General features: G+C 35.1%; 2 protein-coding genes across 10 annotated transcripts; both read left to right on the top strand.

Annotated features, from left to right (window-relative positions):
• Positions 1–9,640: 9,640 nt before the first annotated feature.
• On the top strand, positions 9,641–13,855 carry LOC108480179 (uncharacterized). The gene is made up of 11 exons (XM_017783078.2): positions 9,641–10,308; positions 10,403–10,489; positions 10,645–10,815; positions 11,023–11,111; positions 11,206–11,294; positions 11,409–11,512; positions 11,624–11,717; positions 11,799–11,874; positions 11,992–12,106; positions 12,903–13,434; positions 13,553–13,855. Exons 1-11 carry the CDS (start codon positions 10,029–10,031, stop codon positions 13,644–13,646), a joined length of 1,731 nt encoding a protein of 576 aa, XP_017638567.1. The 5' UTR covers positions 9,641–10,028; the 3' UTR covers positions 13,647–13,855.
• A 248-nt stretch (positions 13,856–14,103) lies between these two features.
• On the top strand, positions 14,104–20,912 carry LOC108483379 (protein CHUP1, chloroplastic). 9 transcript variants are annotated; one of them, XM_053023373.1, is made up of 10 exons: positions 14,104–14,328; positions 15,805–16,078; positions 16,288–16,361; positions 16,517–17,269; positions 17,441–18,772; positions 18,878–19,009; positions 19,362–19,543; positions 19,721–19,832; positions 20,267–20,410; positions 20,540–20,912. In XM_053023373.1, exons 2-10 carry the CDS (start codon positions 15,991–15,993, stop codon positions 20,636–20,638), a joined length of 2,916 nt encoding a protein of 971 aa, XP_052879333.1. In that variant the 5' UTR covers positions 14,104–14,328; positions 15,805–15,990; the 3' UTR covers positions 20,639–20,912. The 9 variants fall into 9 exon arrangements, with proteins under 9 accessions (XP_052879333.1, XP_017642233.1, XP_017642232.1 ...); XM_017786744.2 differs by having other exon boundaries at positions 14,105–14,328; positions 16,273–16,361; XM_017786743.2 differs by lacking the exon at positions 14,104–14,328 and adding an exon at positions 14,336–15,215 and having other exon boundaries at positions 16,273–16,361.
• Positions 20,913–21,192: the final 280 nt, after the last annotated feature.

The raw sequence follows: 21,192 nt of genomic DNA, 5'->3' as shown, positions 1-21,192 counted from the left end.
CCATTGAGTCTTCCACTGTACCGATCCGCCTACTGCTGGGGATTACCTAAACAGATAAAACAAACAAGGGTGAGTTTTCACAAACTCAGTGTGTACATCCCCACAGTTCAGCATGCATACAGACAGATATTAGAATATAGTCATAACTCGGGCCTAAACCTTTTTTATAGAATCGGTATGGCTTTGGCCCACTCAGAAACAGAATCAGATACAAACTTAAGGCCTTAGCCCATCAAAGCCCACTCAGAAACAGAATCAGATACAAACTTAAGGCCTTAGGCCATCTCAAATATAGCATGCATAACAGATCAAAATAACTGAACATGACCACTAACCCTGCACACCAACTCCGTCCAACCCAACACACCATGTGGGATAAAATCGACCTACCTATCCCTGCACACCAAATATGGGGATAAAATCAACCCATCCAACCCTACACACCATAAAGTACCGTAATGCGGCACATGTCATAAATATGCAGCTTAGCTGCCAGATAATAGGCTTATAAAGCCTTCAGATACTTCCTTCTCTTTATCAAACCCACCCCGATGCAATGCATCATAGAATATGGCATGTTATAATGCAGATAAATAGATCATACATTTATATTCAAAATAGTATAGATGTATATGCTAGGTATAACATGGTAACACATACATCATAATATCATATAACAGAGCAGAGGTCTAAGTATTACTTATTGACCCTTTGACAGGTCACAGTCGACTTGGGCAACCCGTGCAAGCTTACAGAACATTTCAAAAAAATGGGCTCACACGCCCATGTGGCCTACACGGCCTAAATTGGCCTTCCACACGGCCTGACCCAAATTCTCACACGCCTATGTGGTTCGTCTTTGTGGGCCCACACACCCATGTGGACTATACGACCCAATTGGCTGAGCCTGTGTCTTTCATACGGCCTCGCCAGTCATCATACGACAGTGTTTGTCGCGCCCGTGTCACTTGTGCACGGCCTAGTTCGTCGACCACACGCCCGTGTACTTCTACATGGCCTACCACAAGGGCGACTACACGCTCGTGTGGCGTCGACAGAAAGTTTTTTGGCTTTCACCGATCCCGTTTTCTGTGTAATTGGAGTACACACCTGTATTATTTAGTAACGGCCCAAATTTCAGTGATATCGGAATAGTGATTCGAGATCACTAAATCTAACATGTGAGTTTAGATATTAGTAAGTAAATGCTAAGTGTGGTTTTAGAAATAATTTTTAATTAGTGAAATTATGAGTTAAAAGAAATTTGTAGATTAAATGAGATAAAAAAGAGGTATCGAGACCTCAAATTCAAAAACCGAGCTATAAATATTTTTAGAAATATTTATGGAGTGTTAATAAGTTAAAATTAAAGTTTCGTCAAGAAATTTTAAGGTTTTGGTAGTCAATTGGGTAAAAAGGACTAAATTGAATTAAGTGCAAAATTATGAGATGTGATTAAATAGCTCTAGTAATAATTAAATGAGGACTAAATAGGCAACTAAACACCTATTATTAGGCTGGACGGCAGGTGTGTGCTGGAAAATAGAAATCAAGTGTGAACAAGGGGCAAAATTGGAATTGGGTAAATATTAAATTGTAAAATATGATTATTAGGTAAAAAAATCTAGAGTTTTCTTCAATTTTCTTCATCTTCTCCAGCAAAAACACCATTGAAGGGTTCTTTTAAGCTGGTGTCTCATATTTCTATTACATATCAAGAAAACGAAATGAATCGAGGAAAGGAGAAAATTCAAGAATAGTCCCTAAATTTCTACGACTTTTTCAAATTAGCCCAGGTAAGTTCATATGACAAAGTTCAATGTTTGATATGAAAATCTTATGATTATTAAAGTATTTTATTGTAGATGAATATTATCAAATTGTATTAACTAATGAATAATGTGTAACTAAAAGAACAAATTAGTTGGAACAATAGTTTGAGTGCTTTTATTTTATGACCATAATGAATTGACGGAAAAGATGTGATATATGTTTCTGTATAAGACCATAGCCGGGCTATGGTATCGGTACAATGTAATTCGCGTTCTCGTATAAGACTATAGCTGGACTATGGCATCGGTGTGATGTAATAATATGATTCAGTATAAGATCATATCTGGGACATGGCATCGGTATGATATGTGATCCGTGTAAGACCATGGCAGGGCTAAGGCTTTGGTGTGTGATGTGTGACAATGTGAAAGTCCATAGTTTACTATGGCAATGTGATAATGAAGCACTAAATTCCATTATTGTTCCCTAATTTGACAATGGAAATAAATAATAAATGGGCCCAAAAGAATTAAGTTCGTGAATTGCATCATGAAAATCATTCAAATGAGTTTATTAATGAAGTTGTGATTTGCAGGATGAAATAGTTTAAATAATACATGTATAATTATGTACAGTGTTCGGTAAGATTTGTGTTATTATGCCTATGAGCTTACTAAGCTTCTATAAGCTTACTTGTGTATGTGATTTGTTTTGTAGATTGACTTATATACATATGGAGGATCGGATCTACATCAAGGGTCACACTATCCAGATTTACTCCGGTAGATTTTGTTAAATAACTTTTTGGTTTCTATGACATATATAGTAATGTAACTATATGAATAATTAAGTATGCAAACTATGTTGAATGTGATGTTTTGTGATTTGAAAATGAAATATACTTGTTTTGGCTTGAAATAATTGTTTTGTTGAAATTTTTTAGGTATAAATGTTATATAATATGGCTTGTGAAAATTACCTCTAAAAGGGGTGGCAAATTGGCTTAAATCAAGCCTACATGGTGCCACACGATCAGGGGACACGGGCGTGCCTTATGGCCGTGTAAGAAACTCAGTAACCTCCTAAATATTACACGACCTTGACACACGGGCGTGTCATTTGGCCGTGGATTAAGTCAGTAGCTAAATATGTATCACACGGCTGCAGCACACGGGCATGTTCCAGGCCACACGGGCGTGTTCTAAGCCACACGGACATGTCCCCCTATCTTCAAGGAAAATTTTCCAAAGTTCCCGATTTAGTTTCAAATCACTTCTAAAACATATATAGGGCCCGTAGGCCCATATTAAGGACTTTAAGATGAAATTTGATAAGAATCGATCTAAAATGTAAAGTTTGTCTCAGTTTTGTATAAATATTAGTGTATAAGTCCTATTCCGGTGACGGCTTGGGGTTAGGGATGTTACATGTTTTCGACACGTAACCGCTCCCAAGCTTCCATAACCTAAAAATCAACCAAAATCCCACTCAATTAATCACTTATTTCGATTCTCCATCAACTAAAATCAGAAGGAACACTCCCTAAAATCTAACGAAACCCTTATCTTCGAGTAAAAACAGTGGTTCCGCACACCGGAGCACCGATTGGCTGACACAGCCCCTTAACTTCTACCTAAGTACCGAAAACAAGCCTCTATTAACAAAATATTCATTAACCAATAAAAAGCGCACTTAATCAAACTTACCTAGTTGCACGAAAACGATAAATTGAAACACCGCATTTAGAAAGGATGCAAAAAGAGTATTAAACAAAGAGGAATAAAAAAACAGTAGAGAAGAGAAACAAAAAAAACGGAAGGGGACGTTAGAAACTTTAGAAGAATACCGAAATTTTGGGAAAAGAGGAGGTAAAAATGAAAAAAAAATTAAAAGATGAGATAACCACCCCTTATTTTCCTTCCACAAATCCACTAAACTACAACCACTCCAGAGTCCCCACTCTGCCGAAATTTTTGCCCATCACCGAGCAAAAATTAAAACCCATACTCCTGCAGGGATTCGAACTCCAGACCTCTAACACACCAACATACAATTTAACAACTAGACCAGTAGGCCCATTCTGATAAACTTTTACAAATAAGTACTTATAAGCCTAATAACCAAATACCAGGCTTCATTCAGATAAAAACCAAAATTTACCAAAGCTAGGTCTAGAACTTGGGACCTCTTACACACACCCAAAATACTTAACTACTGAAGCAAATGCACATTTGTATCAAACTCTAACAGAATCAGAAATATAAATTTTGGGGCGTTACAGTTCTGATTTCACTAAAAACGATTGTTACAATTACAATTTTCAGAAAGTAAAATTTATTCTAGAAAATAAATTTTCACTACTTTTTGGCAAAATAACAATATTAAAAAAATTGAGAGACTTGTGTTTCTCTCTTTTTCGAGGTGTGATTTGAAGCCTACCAGTACTATCTATTTATAGTAAAAGTTGAGAGAATCTTGATTGAATCGATAGAATCCAAATAATATTAAATTAATAGAAAAAACCTAGCTCTCTATTATTTAGGGAGAGGGGTTGGCAACCCTAGGCAAAAATAATAGGGTTTTTAAGCACATTGAAGTGATTACAAATGAAGGGAGAGGGTTCTAATTATAGTTGAGCTCTCCCGAATCCAACAATACATATTAAATTACATCAACAGTTGAGATTAGTGACTATCTATAAGATGAGAATACTAAAGGATATAAGCTCTATATATTTTTATCCTTTAGGATTTATAATAATTACTCTGGTAACTCTAGTTTTACTAAAGTGTTCCACTAGGCCACCAAGATTTTAAGTAGATGGGCTTCTCCATGTGTTCTAAGAATCAGTTTAGTTCAAATGAGTTAAATAAGCCCTATTTAATCAATTGACCTCTGTGTGATGTTCTGTGTGCATTCATAATGGGCTTTGATCTGCGGCTTGTGACACAAAAACCTTCTTATGTACCTAATGATCTTCTATTTTTCTTTTCGATTTGAGATTAGTAGACTCCTCTGTCATGATTGGTCCATTTGACCTACCTAAATGTGGGATTAAGAGGCTCATTTGTCATAATTGGTCTACTCGACCCACCCACTTGTTGGGGTACTTATATAACACTGATTTTTTCTTTTATTGACTTGTTGGCACACTTATATACACAAAGATATTCCCTTTTCTATAACATCCTCAAAACCTCATTGGTCACAAATAATATGATATAAAATCTTACCGAAATAAGATATATGATCAAATAAAATGAAAGTTGCAATATATCAAAAAAGAGTTAAATCAAGAAGCATGACATGAAGTATTAAGGAAGGGACTAAATCGTAAGTATGTGAAATTTTTTGGCTCAAGTGTAAATATTCAAAATTTAGATGATCAAAAGAAATTTGAAGGACCAAAAGTGAAAATAATCCAATTTACTAAGATATGGAATTGGTATACGGTGACCAAATTGAATAGGTGGAGAATGTGAGGGACTAAATCACAATTTTAGCGAATAAAGTAATGATTCAATGATGAAATTTTGAAAGATTATGAAGGGTAAAATGATCAATTAGAAAATGGTAGTATAAAAAGAAAGGAAGGATGAATGAAATTTATCATCCTTCCAACATTAGTGAAAGGGTGAGAAAGAAAGTTTTCTTTTCTTTATAATTTAGTCCTTTACCATGAAAACCTACATTTTTACCTAAAATTTTTAAAAATTTCCTTAGATATTAAAGAGAGAAGATGAAGTAGAGATTTTAGAGAATATGTTCATCAATTTAGAAGCAAGAAAATAGTAGATGAAGTGGAGAAAATGAGAAGAAAAAGGAAGGAAAAAGGTGAAGATGAGAAATGCATGGGAATAAAGAAGAAATGAAGAAATTCTTGACAATAGAGGTAAGTTTCATACTAAACCTACGTGTATTTTAATAGATTGAGTTAAAGATGTTTTGAGTGAGATGTATAAAACATGTATTTAATCTAACTACTAGAAATAGAAAGTATTTGATGAAGAATAGAGACTTAAAACACTAAATTGGTAAGAGAGAATGTGAGTTGTATGGTGAAAAGTACTAAAATTAAGAAATGAATATGTAATCTACATATAAACATAAGTGACTAAATTGTATAATAATCAAAAGTATGGCAATTATGTGTGATTGAATGAAAGAGAGTGCAAAGAACCTTGGAAAAGAAAATATTTTCATTAAACAGTTTGGACAACGGTAGTGACTTAACTTTGAAAATTCACCTAAAATGATAGAAATTTAGTTAGAGAGTGATGATGATTATTTTATGAACCACTAAACTAGACTACGATCACGACTAAGGCAAGTGCACCTATTGAATGCTAATATAATTATGGTGAGTCCAGAATATCGTATCCACAAGAACTAAAAGTATTAGCATTAACTTTCTTTCTATTATTTAGCCTAAAATAAAAGGGGTTTGTTCTAATTTGAAATTAACTAACTAATTAACTACTGCACGCAACAAAGAGTGAAGAAAATAATCGAATAAACCAATAATAAAGGCAATACCCAAGGAAGAATCCACCTAGACTTCACTTATTATTCTGACTCTAAATCAAAAGATTTATTCACTTGTCTTGATCCGTAGAAATCCCTAATTTATGTTAATATCTTTTTCGACACAAAGAACAATTGACTTTAGGTTGATTAATCGAAATTTTTTTCTAATTAAAACCCCTATCATTGCATTAACTCGATCTATGGATTCCCTTATTAGATTTGACTCTAATCTGACAGATTAATGCCGCCCTATTTCTAGGGTTGCATGCAACTCCGCTTAATTTTGTGAGATCTACTCTTAAACAGGGACTTTTTCTCCACTGAATAAGCACATCAAACTTGGAATAATATCCTGAAAATATTAAAGCAAGAATTAATAACACATAATTAAGAACAAGAACAAGTATTTATCATTAAATTCAGAATATTAAATAATAAGATCCATCTTAGGTTTCATCTTTCCTAGGTATCTAGGGAATTTAGTTCATAATATAAAAGGAAGACATCTCAAATTTAGAAAAACAACAAGACATACCCAAATAAACTTCGAGAGAAATTTGAATGGAGATCTTCAATCTTGATGTAGATCTGCTTCTGAGACGATTCCAATGGCTTCCTTCGAGTAATTTCTGTTTTCTGCTTTGCGTCCCCCTTTAGGTCTGTTTTTAGTGTGTTTATATAAACTTTAAAATGCTCAGAAACCCTAAAATTTGGCTTTTTTTGCATATTTGGGAAACAGGTAGCGATATTGACACGGGCCACCACATGGGCGTGTGGCCAGCCCGTGTGGCTCATACGGGCGTGTGGCCAGCCCGTGTGGAATTCGTCTTGGCCGTGTGGATCTTTCAATCAGCCTGTTTTGTCCATTTTTGGAACGTTTTATGCTCCTTTTGTTCCCCTATGCTCTCCTAAGTATAAAACATGAAATTAAGGGATTAGGAGCATCTAATTCACTAAATTATATGATAAACCATCCAAAAACATGCTAAGTATGAGACTAAAATGTGTTACTTTTATGGTTTATCAATCGAATTAAATATGGAATTAAATATTATTGAATCTAGTTTCATATGGAAGAAAATGTGAAGAAACGGGATTTTATAGTTTGAGATATATTAATTTTCATGAAACAAGGTCAGAGTAGATTCAGGTTCCCTTGTTCTGACTTTGGAAAATCATAAAAATTTTTAAAAAAATGATTATGAGTTTAAATTTATATTATTAAATTATTAATGAGTCTATTTTCAATAGAAACAAATGAAAGTAATCATCCAAACCCCATTCTAAGAGATAATTAATTTTTAGTTAAAAAAGGTCGAAGCTGTCAAGCAATAGAACAATGAGAAATTTGAATAATTTACTATACTGATTGGCTAAATTATAAATTTTGAAATTTTTATGTAAAAAGATATTTGAGTCTAGTTTCAAAAATATCAAGCAGATCTTAATTTCAAATTCTGTAGCTCAAGATATAAATAATTTAGTGACTATGACTCAAGTGGAGAGCTTTGATATTAACATATAAGTAAATAGTGGAATTATAGACAATGTTACATTTAAGCATGTTATAAACTAAAAGCTAAAGATTCTAATAAATATATATATATAAAGGATGTGGAATGGAGAGGAGGAGGAGGAAAAATATATGAATATATATATATATATATATATATATATATATATATATATATATATATATATATAGTAGATGAATTTGAAATGTTTGAAATGATTGTAAGTGATGGAATGATTAATACATGTGAATATGTTTAAACAATTGATAAAATAATAAGTGAATAATTGTTAATTGATGTGATATTGAGTTCTTGTTAAAATTTTATGAAGAATTAAATTGATTGACACAATTTAGAAATAAATATGAAATATACATCAAGTGGGTAAACTACTTTGAAAGTGCAAGTCTTCCAATGGTCTTATTTGTAAAACTTTAATATTTGTGTTAATTTTATAAATTTTGTTATCTTTAATTGAATATCATGTTTTTATGAGGACTTGAGATTAGAAATAAATGTAAGTGGATGATATGTAAAATGAAGTGGCGGTTATGATATCTGAATACGATTCAGGTAATGATATATAAAAAAAATAAATAAAAATAAAGCGTGGAACATGTAGGAAAATTGAGACGACGTCACGATGACAAGTTTGCCATGTCACAACATGGAAATCTCAACATCGCGATGACAGTTCAAAATATGAACTATACAATTTGGCCTTTGATCAATTGTGAATGTTTTAATAAGCTCCTTTAACTCATAATTAGTTCTATCGTAAATTCAATTATTACTGAAATGAGTTAATGATCTATATTAATTAAATAATATGATACATTGATCTGAAATTCTCAGTAGTTGTTTCGACAACGAATGTGATATCCTGATGCCTTGACTCGACGACCGGATCGAGTATGGAGGTATTACATTTTCTTTCCAAAGAGAGGTTAGGAGGCTCCTCCATCATCGTCATGATGGTCCACTCGACCTACCCTACTTATTAGGACGTTCTTTCATCACTATCACAATTGATCCACCCCGACTTACCCTACCTCTTAGGGTGCTCGACAATCAAAGGTGGCGAGGATATTACCCTTTTCCCAAAATACATGTTTGATAGAATGCGTATTACATTTGCTTATATGGAAAATACATGTTTGATAGAATGCGTATTACATTTGCTTATATGGAAAATACATGTTTGATAGAATGCGTAGTACATTTGTTTATATGCCCCAAATATGTTCCTTTTTCTTTTATCACGTAGGCTTAACATACCTACCTACTTTTATAAAGCATTTTATATGACACATCTACAAGATTCATCTTATCAAGCACTCAAAAGAGGCATTTTATCTTATAAAAGTTAACTAAAATTTTAATTAATATAGGATAATATTGTTTTGGACTAATAATAATTATAATATAGGATAATATTATTCTTTCATTCAAAACTCTTTAATAAATAGTATTTTTCATCCTTAATGTTTAACCTTTTGATCACTTTGGTAATTATTTTTGTTATCACTTTTGTCCTTAATGGAAAAATTAGTTAAATTATTAAAATTTTCATGGTATTGATATAACAGTTTAAATGACAATTTATATACTTTCTTACTCATATGAATAAATAATTTAAATTTTTTTGAAATTTTTGTGAATTATCATGCGATTGACTACATTAATGTTGTTGAATTTTTTACAGTTTAGTCAAGTTGAGGATGGAAGTGGGTAGAAAATAAAGGCAAACAATAAAAGCTGAATTTTTAATTATGGCTTAATTCTCCAACAATCCTATTAGGAGAATAAAAAAGGAGTAATAAATAAGAAAAATCTAAATGGATCAATGATCCACGTAAAGGAAAAAAACCCATAAAGAAGAAAATAAAGAAATATTAATTGTTAACAGGACTGGTAGTTTCCAGTAAGTAGTAAGTTTTGAAGGGTTAATCCATGGATCGACTAATTATTTTTTGGGAGGAAAAAAAATGAAGAAAAACCCTCGCGGTGGCACTGACAGACAAAATGAAAGAGGAACAAGGTACTCAAGGGTTGAGACAAGTGGTGCGCGGCAGCAGCTGAGCCCGAGAGCAAAACGTAGACCCCAAAGCTCACGTCCTATCTTCCAATTCCAATTCAGTCCAATGCTTGCTGTTCTTTGCTTCATCGTCTCTGGTTTCGTTTTAGTACCCCAATTTTGTTAATCGATCAAGGATGGGCTCATCCACCGCATTTCCATCGTCTCGGTTCATCGCATCTGAACCCCCCTCCTTTCCTCCACGCCGTAGCAGCTGCTTCTCCTCCTTCACGTCTCCAACTTCATTTGTCTCTTATCGCAGATCCTCCAACTCCCGAATTCTGCATATCTCTGCTTCTCTTCTGCACTCAAACGTTGACGTTTCCTGGTTCCCTCCTGATCCCAATTCTCTACCTAACAACTATGGGGGTTGGGCCGTTGTTCAAGCTCCTCCGACTCCGAAAACAAATAAAAAAGGTTTCTTTTTCTTTTTCTTTTTCATTTACTGAAGAATTATTATTTTTATATAAAATTTGGGTCCAATCAGAAATGCGTTTTTGCTGTTCTGCAGGATTGTCTTCTATTTTTGTTGGGAGTCTTATTGGATCTTCACTTGCTATTGCAATTTCCATTTCATACTTGCTATTCTACAAAAAAGGTGGGTTCTTTCTTTATTTGAATAATTTATCTGCTTTTATCGACACTTGCATTCATATGCAATCTCTCGACTTAACAACGCCTTTTGGTTTTCTCCAATGAACACAATGCGTATGTTTGAACTCATGTTTAGTGCATTTTTGTTGATATTTACAGGGTTTAAGTTTCAGTTCAGGGGTCCATTAAATACTTTTCACGAGTTCTTTAGCTGGAGAGAAACAAAAGATGATCAAACCGAAGCTAGACACTATCTTGAATCTGATGAACAGGCTGCTGAGACAATACCCGACCATGTATCTGTTGCAGTTACCGAAGCTGTTCCTTCAGGTGCAGCAGTCACTTATAGATCCTTCTAATTTCCTGTTTAGTTTATGTTTCAGCATTTTAGATTGCCATTTGTTGGACCTAACAAAAGCTAAACTAAACTTTAATATGTTGGTGAGGCCGGTGTTTCAAACTATATTCTAATGTTTAATCCATTTGATTTAACCCAATTCTTTAGAAAATTTGATTTCTGTTCCTTGGAATTTTCAGCACCTACATATAAGCATGAACGCATTGTGGTACCTGTTGCTGTGGATTCTACTCAACAGGAAGCATTATCGATTCTAAAGAAGCTGAAGGTTTTTTATTTTTGAAACTTCTTTTATGTAAAATCATCTCACTGTTTTTTCAAATGAACTGCTTATGATCGTATCGAGTAACTAAGGCTTGCAGATCATTGAAGATGAAGAAAGAGCTGATGAATTATGCACGAGAAGGGAATATGCTAGATGGCTTGTTCGTACAAGTTCATTATTAGAAAGGTAGTAATTATCATGTATTCACTCTTTTGGAAATAGGTTGAAATTGAACGTGGGAAGTTCTAAGCATTTTCTTTTGCATGATCTGATCTGACATGGAAGCTTACTTTCTTGTAGGAACCCTAGGCACAGGATTGTTCCATGCATTGCACTTTCTGGGTCAGAAACTTTAGCATTTGACGATATTGGTGCTAATGACCCAGATTTTGAGTCCATTCAAGGTAAAGTCCGCTTTGACATTTTCATGTAAATTCAGGCTTGAGTATGTTTTTTCTTTTGTTAATTTTCTAAAGATGACAATTAAGAGTTTTTCTCCTTGGAACTTTGATTAGCTTTGGCAGAGGCAGGCATCATTCCCAGCAAGCTTTCTGGTAGGAACACTGCTTCTGATGGTTCAAAAGGAGAAATCAACTTCTATCCTGACCGGTAAAGATGCAAAGTCATTACGTATTTCATCAATTCTTGAAAAGTACCTTTTGACTGAGTGAAACATATGTGGTTTTCTAGATTCATTTCTCGAGAGGATCTTATAAATTGGAAAGCCTTGGTAGAGTATGACTTTGAGCCAGGAGTAATAGAGCAGGTAGAATAATTCTCCCTAATCATCTGCTCGAATTTCTTGTATCCACTTTGGAACTATTAGACTGATGCTTCACCAGTGTTTTCATAGCTCTTAAAACCTAACTTGTTTACAGTCCAGATATCAAGGACAGAGGCAGATTTTATGGATTTGAAGGAGATCAGTCCAGATTCATCACCTGGACTTTTTATAGACATGTTGGCTGGGGAAAAAAGCATACTCAGAAAAGTTTTTGGTACAATTCTTATCTTGGTTTGTTATTTGCATACATATGCAGTATTGCCTTCCTCATTTCTTCTTCTTGCTTCATTTCCCTTCCTTTCAGATAAGCATTTAACATGTAAATGGTAGGAATATTCGTGACTGGTGCCACTTCTAGATAGAAACACTTAAAACTGACATCCATGTCATATATTAGAAGATAAATTTTAGGAATTCAAGAGTGGCTTTGGCCAAGAAAGTGCAAAGAGCTAGTGCTAAGCTAACGTAAAGATAAGAATGGGTAGAATGTGCAGAGTTATTCTTGTGATGCTGTTATTAATGTAAATAAGATACTGTGCTAAGTGGATCCCTTTTTTTTTTTTATTGATTAAAAGAAAGAAACACTTGTGCTTTCCAAAGGGAGAAGTTGTTGCTGCCACTAAGTTTGATTGGTAGTTGAGTAACTGGATTAAACCGAACTATAGAAGTTGTTGCATCAGAATTTTTAACAGATGTGTCTATGACTTCTGGGTGGGTAACAGGAGTTTAAAGCTCGGTGAAGTGATAAGAGGCTCTTATACCATGAAAAGGTTTAAGAATGCAGGAAATGGCTCATACTTTGTTAATGACCAATGATGCTCAATTTATAGAGCTGATACATAACAAACAACTAGATCATAGGAACCACCAGATAACAAATTGAATTCAAAATAATAAATTGACATAAAAGAGATAAGGATGCAGCAGTAACAAATTGAAATAAATCAAACTAACAACTAAAACCTAGAATGGAGGAGATATGATTTTGATTCTATTTCTAAATTTTGTAGGACAAATCAAGCGATTTCAATCAAATAAACCTTCAACAAAAGCACAAGTAGCAGTGGCTTTGACAAGTGGCAGGATGGCAGAAGCAATCTCCAATGAGTTGTTGAAGCTAGAAATGGAGAGTTGTTCAAAGAGAGCTCAAATGAAAGAAATCAAGTCCGAATTGCTTGAAAAGGGAGAAATACAGAGGTTTTGGAATGAAAAGCTGGATGAAGAAAGAACTCGAGGCTTTGAGGTGGAGAAGCTTTACTTTTCTGCAGTTCAGGATGTGGAAGAGGAGAAGATTGTTCAGGAGAAATGTGGTGCTGAGTTTTTGAAGGAAAAGGCAGCAATGGACTGCCAGAGGCAACTGGTTTTGAGTCTGAAAGAAGAGGTTGCTGAGATGTCAGAAAGGCTTGCATCTGAGAGGACTATGTATGTTACTGAGCATAGTAAGTTGCAAGATACGCTTAGTGGTTTACGGTCCAAACAAGAAGAAATAATTGATGCAAAATCTATACTGGAAGCTGAGATCGAAGCTATCAAGATTCTCAGGTAACTGCTGAATTTGCATACCCTCTCCACTCTTAGCTGTACCATATTATAGTTACTGCTTGTAGAAAGTAGTGTGATTCATGGTTGTAATTAAGAAAATCATCAAATGCGATTGCAGATCTTGGGTAGAGGATGAAGCGAGAAAAAGCCAAGCCCGAGCTAAGGTCCTTGAGGAGGTGGGACGAAGATGGAAATGGGATGACCAAGCTTGATTGTCAGTCAGCCGAAAATGTTTAACATAGGAAAACCAAATAAGACATTCCCATGGACATGAAGCGCAGAATGAGAAAATCTTTATTATTTTTGTTGAGCATTGGTCGGAGTGTTGATATTTGTTTAGTATCATCTTCTCATTCATGTTCTTACCTTTTTATATTGGTTCACTGTTGATGAAACTAAATGGGATGAAAGAATTGGGGAACCAGCTCTTTGATGTGTGCAATCATATTATATTCACACCTAAAAGCCAATCCAACTATGCTATAAGGCCGCGGAGGTTATATGTCAAGTTTGGTTTAGTTAATGTATTATTGTGTGATATTTGAGTAAAAAAAATAAAAATATTTAAATGGAGAATATGGATTAAATTCATGTCTTATATGTTATTAATTATAACATAATCAAAATTTTTGAATAAATATCTTGCATGATTATTACATAAGCCATTTCAATGATTAGAATGTGAAATCTAATTGACAATAATGAAATGAGGGTTATGTTATCTTTTTCTTTTGTTGTTAAAGAGGGTTAAGATTTAATTGGATTTAAGCGGGAGAGAGCTCAAAAAGTTAATCCCGCCCAGCCGTCGGGCAACTTATGAACTTTCCTTTCTTCTATGGACGCTCAGCTGTCTGTTCCGTGCATTGTTTACTAATAGTAACAGCGTATAGCCAGGTATGTTATGTTTGCTCTCTATTTTAGTTGCTGTTTTCATTATTTCTGTTCTGTTCAATATTCTTCAACTACCAAGTCGCTGTAAAATGTTGGGGTTTATTTATATCCAAATCAAAATTCTCACTTTACTAAACCATGGCCAAGGCCTTGGTATATTTCAATCCAGAAAGAATCACAAGAGAGCTGTGAACCACCGGCTGTTTTAGATAATAAATTGTCTGCTATTGCCCACTTGATCCCACTATAATTTCACCATGAAAATGACTTTCTTCTGCGTTTTTTTTCCTCCCATTTTTTCCTTTTATTTCTTTCCCCCGGGATGAATTTGGCGTTGATTAGTTAACACCAAAAATTTCCACGGCCAGGAAAAAAAAAAAAAAGAATCTTCTGGGTTTATTTATCCATTACCATCTATAAAGTTGTCTGCTCCTGAACTCCTCATTATTACCATATAAATAGAACTCAATTACTAACTCCCATCTTTTTTCTTTACCAACAAAGCTAACTGCAGAATGCTTACTTTAATTTTCAACTCTACAAAATTCGCCAAAACCCCACCACTTGGCTGCGAAAATTTTGGATAAATATATGTAGTCTGGTATAACTGAGACATGTTTTGATGTATATTATCTTATAGTTTATCAGAGCTACAGATAATATTGTTTTTGTGGCCCAGAAAGAGATACAGAGATTTCTTTTATCATATAAAACCTAGCAAAACTAAAAGAAAAGCCAAAAAGTCCAACCATTTCAATCACCAGAAAGAAAAGTAGGGTTTATTGGCTTTTGCTTGGATGCACCTCTGCATTCGCTTCGGTCCATTAAGCAAACAGCTGGGAATTAAGTTTCAGCCTTACTATGGTCAATGAATGAGGGGTCCAAGGCTGGTTAGTGAATGATTGATCAGACGGTTGCAATTCTGTCATGCGTCCTTTAATCTTAAAAGCTTCGTATTAGAAATTTAATTGGACAAACACCTACCAATTAGTTGGGACCGAAACATTCAATTAAATGCATTAGAGACAAGAGGTTTCTCTTGCCCACATCTTATCTTGCTAATAGAATATATACGTAGTCCTTAAATAAAACAGGCAAGATATTCAGGCAGGCTTGCTTTTTGTTTAAATTTACAGTTTCTGGTGTCTTTTTCAGCTTTAGTTTCGGCAATGTTTTCACAGTACAACATTTTCCTCAGGAAAATCTTAAGGTTTTAGTGTCCTACCCTTAAGTAAATTTCATTCCTTTTCGGAGCAAAACTGGCCACTAGTTTATTGGTGGTTTCTGTAGCTCTTAGCATGACAGTTGTTCTGTATTCTACTTACGTGTGTGCACTATAAAGTTTTTCATTGAAAGGTCTACAAAACTGATAACATGATAATGTTAATGGATTAGGAACGTTTTGTATCTGGATATGGCTATTATGGTTCAACCATATATTCAACTCTCTAACTAGGGTTCTGCTTGAATTTACAACAGGATTGTATTTACATTTGTTGCTGGTGAACTCTTGCGTTCTTGGTAGCTGTATTTACATTTAAATGGTCATAATGGTTTAAGATGATAATGATGGGGGATGAGGAGACGTGGAGTAGGGATGTCAGTGGAGTATTTCTTTCCTGTTGATGAGAGGAGGAAAAGGGTTTTTATATCAACAAATCCTACATGATAGTTAGGGTCCTTCTTGCCGCTTCAATTGCTGCTTTAGCAGTTAAGCGGCTCAATCTCAAAAACTCAAAGCCATCACCTTCAGGTACCCAACTTTTTAATCTCTTAGTTCATCAATTTTAGATCCCAAGTCATATTTCAATAAAAGAAAAAAAAAATTGAAGGACTGCTTGTTTTCATTGTCTGATATTTTTCCCATTAGAGATATCTACTTTTACTCATCTCCTATTTGGGCTTCATTTTGTTATGTTAACTTATTCTCTGATAACACTGATTCAGAAAATGGCAAAGCAGGCTTTGAGCAACATCCAAATAAGGACAATAAGAAGCAGTTTAGATATCCTAATGATAGCCTCAAAGAAAAGGATGTAAGTATATCTCTAATTCTTTAATCAAAATTTAAATATCCTATTGCTAACTTCTGATACTATTTGCTTTTATTAACTTACCGTCTAAGAAAATATTAGCTGGTTTCGTAGTAATTATTTTCTTCCAATGATTGAGATGTGATAACATATTACAGGGTGAGGAAGAAGAAGAGGAAGAAGAGGTTAAATTGATTAGCAGCATATTTGATCGAGCTAATGATAGCCGACCAGATATTGGTGATGAAGATTTTCTACCTGAATTTGAAGACCTTCTTTCTGGGGAAATCGAATATCCGTTACCACCTGATAAATTTGACAGGGCAGAGAAAGAAAAAATATATGAAACTGAGATGGCAAACAATGCAAGTGAATTGGAAAGGTTGCGCAATTTAGTAAAGGAACTGGAGGAGAGGGAAGTGAAGCTCGAGGGCGAATTGCTTGAGTACTATGGTTTAAAAGAGCAGGAATCAGATATTGCTGAATTACAAAAGCAGCTTAAGATCAAGACAGTTGAAATTGACATGCTGAATATTACCATAAACTCTTTGCAAACTGAGAGGAAGAAGCTTCAAGAAGAGATTGCACATGGAGCTTCTATAAAGAAGGAGCTGGAGGTGGCTAGGAACAAAATCAAGGAGCTACAAAGGCAAATTCAACTTGATGCTAACCAAACAAAAGCTCAGTTATTGTTTCTCAAGCAACAAGTTTCTGGTCTTCAAGCAAAAGAGCAAGAAGCCATCAAAAGTGATGCTGAGCTTGAGAAGAAATTGAAAGCTTTAAAGGAGTTAGAAATTGAAGTTGTGGAGCTTAGGAGAAAGAATAAAGAGCTTCAACACGAAAAGAGGGAGTTAACTGTTAAACTGGATGCTGCTGAAGCAAAAATAGCCTCCCTTTCCAACATGACAGAGGTAAGTCCCACAGACATCTCTTATTTATCATATTCTGAACTATTGTAATTAGTCCTAGGCTGTATCACCGGTAATAGCATAAATGTTCTGGTTTTTAGCTTGTTCTTATACGTGATTCTTTATAAATGTTCTGGTTTTTAGCTTCTTCTTATACGTGATTCTTTCTTTCAGAATGAAATTGCAGCCACGGCAAGAGAAGAGGTCAATAATTTAAAACATGCAAATGAAGATCTGCTAAAGCAAGTGGAAGGACTTCAGATGAACAGATTTAGTGAAGTTGAAGAGCTAGTGTACCTTCGTTGGGTCAATGCGTGCTTGAGATATGAACTCCGTAATTACCAGACACCTGGAGGAAAAATATCTGCTCGTGATCTCAATAAAAGTCTGAGCCCTAAGTCCCAAGAGAAGGCTAAAAGGTTACTATTAGAATATGCAGGGTCTGAACGTGGGCAAGGGGACACAGATCTTGAAAGCAACTACTCTCATCCATCCTCTCCTGGAAGTGAGGATTTTGATAATGCTTCTATTGACAGTTCCATGAGTAGATACAGCAGTCTCAGTAAGAAACCTGGCTTAATCCAAAAGCTGAAGAAATGGGGCAAGAGCAAAGATGATTCAAGTGCTCTTTCGTCACCAGCCAGATCCTTCTCTGGTGGCTCTCCAAGCAGGACTAGCATGAGCCTCCGTCAGCGGGGTCCATTAGAATCACTTATGCTGAGGAATGCAGGTGATGGTGTTGCAATCACAACTTTTGGTAAAATGGAGCAGGAACTCACTGGTTCCCCTGAAACTTCCACTCTTCCCAACATTAGAACACAGCCTTCTTCTGGTGACTCTTTGAATAATGTTGCATCATCATTCCAATTAATGTCTAAATCAGTAGAAGGAACTCTAGAGGAAAAATATCCTGCTTTTAAGGACCGCCATAAGTTGGCCATGGAGAGGGAGAAACAAATTAAGAAAAAAGCAGAACAAGCAAGGGCAGAGAGGTTTGGCGAAAAGACTGAAAGAGAGAAACCTGTAAATCTACCCCCAAAACTTGCTCAAATAAAGGAGAAGTCAGTTGTTTCTGGTAACTCAAATGAGCAATCCAATGACGATAAGGCTGTAGACTCTCAAACTATCAGCAAGATGAAACTTGCCCACATTGAAAAGAGACCACCTAGGGTGGCCAGACCACCACCAAAGCCATCCAGTGGCATTTCTGCTGATGCAAATACCTCTGCAGCAGGACAACCTCCACCACCTGGTGCGCCACCACCACCACCGCCACCTCCTGGTGGAAGACCACCTCCGCCTCCTCCTCCAGGCAGCCTACCTAGAGGGGCAGGCAGTGGTGATAAAGTTCACCGAGCTCCTGAACTTGTTGAATTCTATCAGACATTGATGAAACGAGAGGCAAAGAAAGACACATCAAGTTTGCTTTCTACAACTTCTAATACATCAGATGCTAGGAGCAACATGATTGGAGAGATTGAGAATAGATCGACATTCCTCTTAGCTGTGTGTTAAACTTTTCCTTTCCTTTCATTTATCTGCTTATCATCAGATCTAGGTAGGCGTTCTTTAATCAGACTTAACAATATGAGATTATATGAATTGATCCAGGTAAAAGCTGATGTGGAAACTCAAGGTGACTTTGTTCAGTCCTTGGCAGCTGAAATTCGGGCAGCTTCCTTCACCAACGTAGAAGACCTGGTGGCTTTTGTAAATTGGCTAGATGAGGAGCTTTCCTTCTTGGTATGCAATAAAATATTCACGATATAATATATGTGTTTATTTGTAAAAGGTGGTTATAGTTTGAATTTGAAAGAGATCTTATTGCACGAAAGAAGCATATATTTTTCAGGTAATATGGCAGAAGATGCATCTTGGAACTAAACCATAGGTCTAAGACATGCACGATGTTGCTCTCCATTGTCTGCTCTATTATATTACCAGTTATAAAGAAAGACCTACTGTCATTGCTTTAACTCATAGTGGCAAGATATACTATATATGAACCCCATTGTTCATTTGCTAACAGATTCACTAGAAATTGTCTGTCTATTGTCTACTATATTTGCTGAATTATCTTTCTGCACCCATCTAGGTTGATGAACGAGCAGTTCTCAAGCACTTTGATTGGCCTGAAGGAAAGGCTGATGCATTAAGAGAGGCAGCTTTTGAATACCAGGACCTAATGAAGTTGGAGAAGCTGGTCTCTTCCTTTGTTGATGATCCAAACCTTCCATGTGAAGCTGCTCTGAAGAAGATGTACAAGTTGCTTGAGAAGTAAGTCAGTTTTGATTCATTTAGTTTAATTTCTGAACCTGTGGGTAATAAAACCTGAGTAGGATTCTTCTAGTTTTCCTTCCGGAGCATTTCAGTATTAATTAACAATCTTAGGATGGTAGAGATGCACTTCCTCTTGCCATATTCTGATTTCCCATTTCATTTTTTGTTTCTCAGAGTGGAACAAAGTGTATATGCCCTCTTGCGTACAAGAGATATGGCTATTTCACGATACAGGGAGTTTGGAATTCCAGTGAATTGGTTATTAGATTCTGGGATTGTTGGCAAGGTATGAACCAAAACAATTAATTAAAAGGTTTGGTTTGGTATGGTAATTTTATGCAGTGGTAGTTTTAATACATGGAACTTCCACTTTGGTAAATAGTATGATGCATGGAACATAGTTCATCAAGTGGCACGCCATTATGATGAACCGATGATGTAGTTGTAAGTTGATCAACACTACTGTGTTATGCTGATTGTTTAGCCAGTTATTGCTTAGATAACGACTTGGATTATTAGAAGGGTCATACCAGAAATTTTAGATTCTTGTTAGTTCTGCAAACTTTTCTAGATGAAGCTACTGTGTTCTAAGTTGCATAATTTGCTATATGTGATTAAGTACCAATGAAACTACCTCCACGAATATAACAGTAGTATGTAAAATTGTTTTCCTACTACACAATGCAATTATAGATTTATGTTTCCTTTTGCATATTGCAGATCAAGCTTTCATCTGTACAATTGGCAAGGAAATATATGAAACGTGTAGCATCAGAACTTGATGCACTGAGTGGACCGGAGAAAGAACCAAATCGAGAGTTTATACTCCTGCAAGGGGTCCGTTTTGCTTTCCGTGTTCATCAGGTATTTAGCGTTGCACTTGTATCCCTTGGTTTAACCACTAGGGTAAAGGTTATAAAAAATCTACTTGTACTGCGGTAATGCTGTTTGAAATGTTGAAATAAATCACAAATTTATTTCCTTTTCTGCCAGTTCGCGGGTGGTTTTGATGCTGAAAGCATGAAGGCTTTCGAAGAGCTTAGGAGCCGCATGCATACACAAACTGGAGAAGACAATAAGCCGGAAGCATGAGAAATATATACTACTTTTGGCCTTATCTTTTCCTTGTTTCTCCACTGCTCTGTTGTATATTGATTTTATACTACTTGACAATATTCCACTAGAACTTACTCCATATAGATTGGATATTGTACAATGAAGTTGTCCAGACACAGAAAAGGGAAATATTAATATGACTACATGAGTATTAATTGTGAGGCTGTGGTTCAAGTTCTAAGAACATATGATTAGTATGTTGATACAAGATGAAACCTTTTTTTTTCAACAATGAAATATCATTTGAACACTTCAGACTCTTGGTTGAAGCTAGACTGGCCATATGGGATGAAAATATTGTCAATATATAGAATAATGTATGACATCAAAGATTTAAATCTCTTATGATATAATTTTTTATATGAATTCTATTTGGAGGATGGCTAGCAGAACTAGTAAACTTCTTTGTGATTTACAGTTAAAAGACATTAAAATTTTAGAAAATTATATTTTCTAGTGATTCTCAATATTGCTATCAATGGTCCAATATTATTTAAATTTTAATAATTAGCGAAGAACAAGCATGGAGC

Source organism: Gossypium arboreum, chromosome 12, assembly GCF_025698485.1.
Source record: "Gossypium arboreum isolate Shixiya-1 chromosome 12, ASM2569848v2, whole genome shotgun sequence".
NCBI lineage: Eukaryota > Viridiplantae > Streptophyta > Magnoliopsida > Malvales > Malvaceae > Gossypium > Gossypium arboreum.
This window is presented reverse-complemented; position numbering and strand designations above follow the sequence as displayed.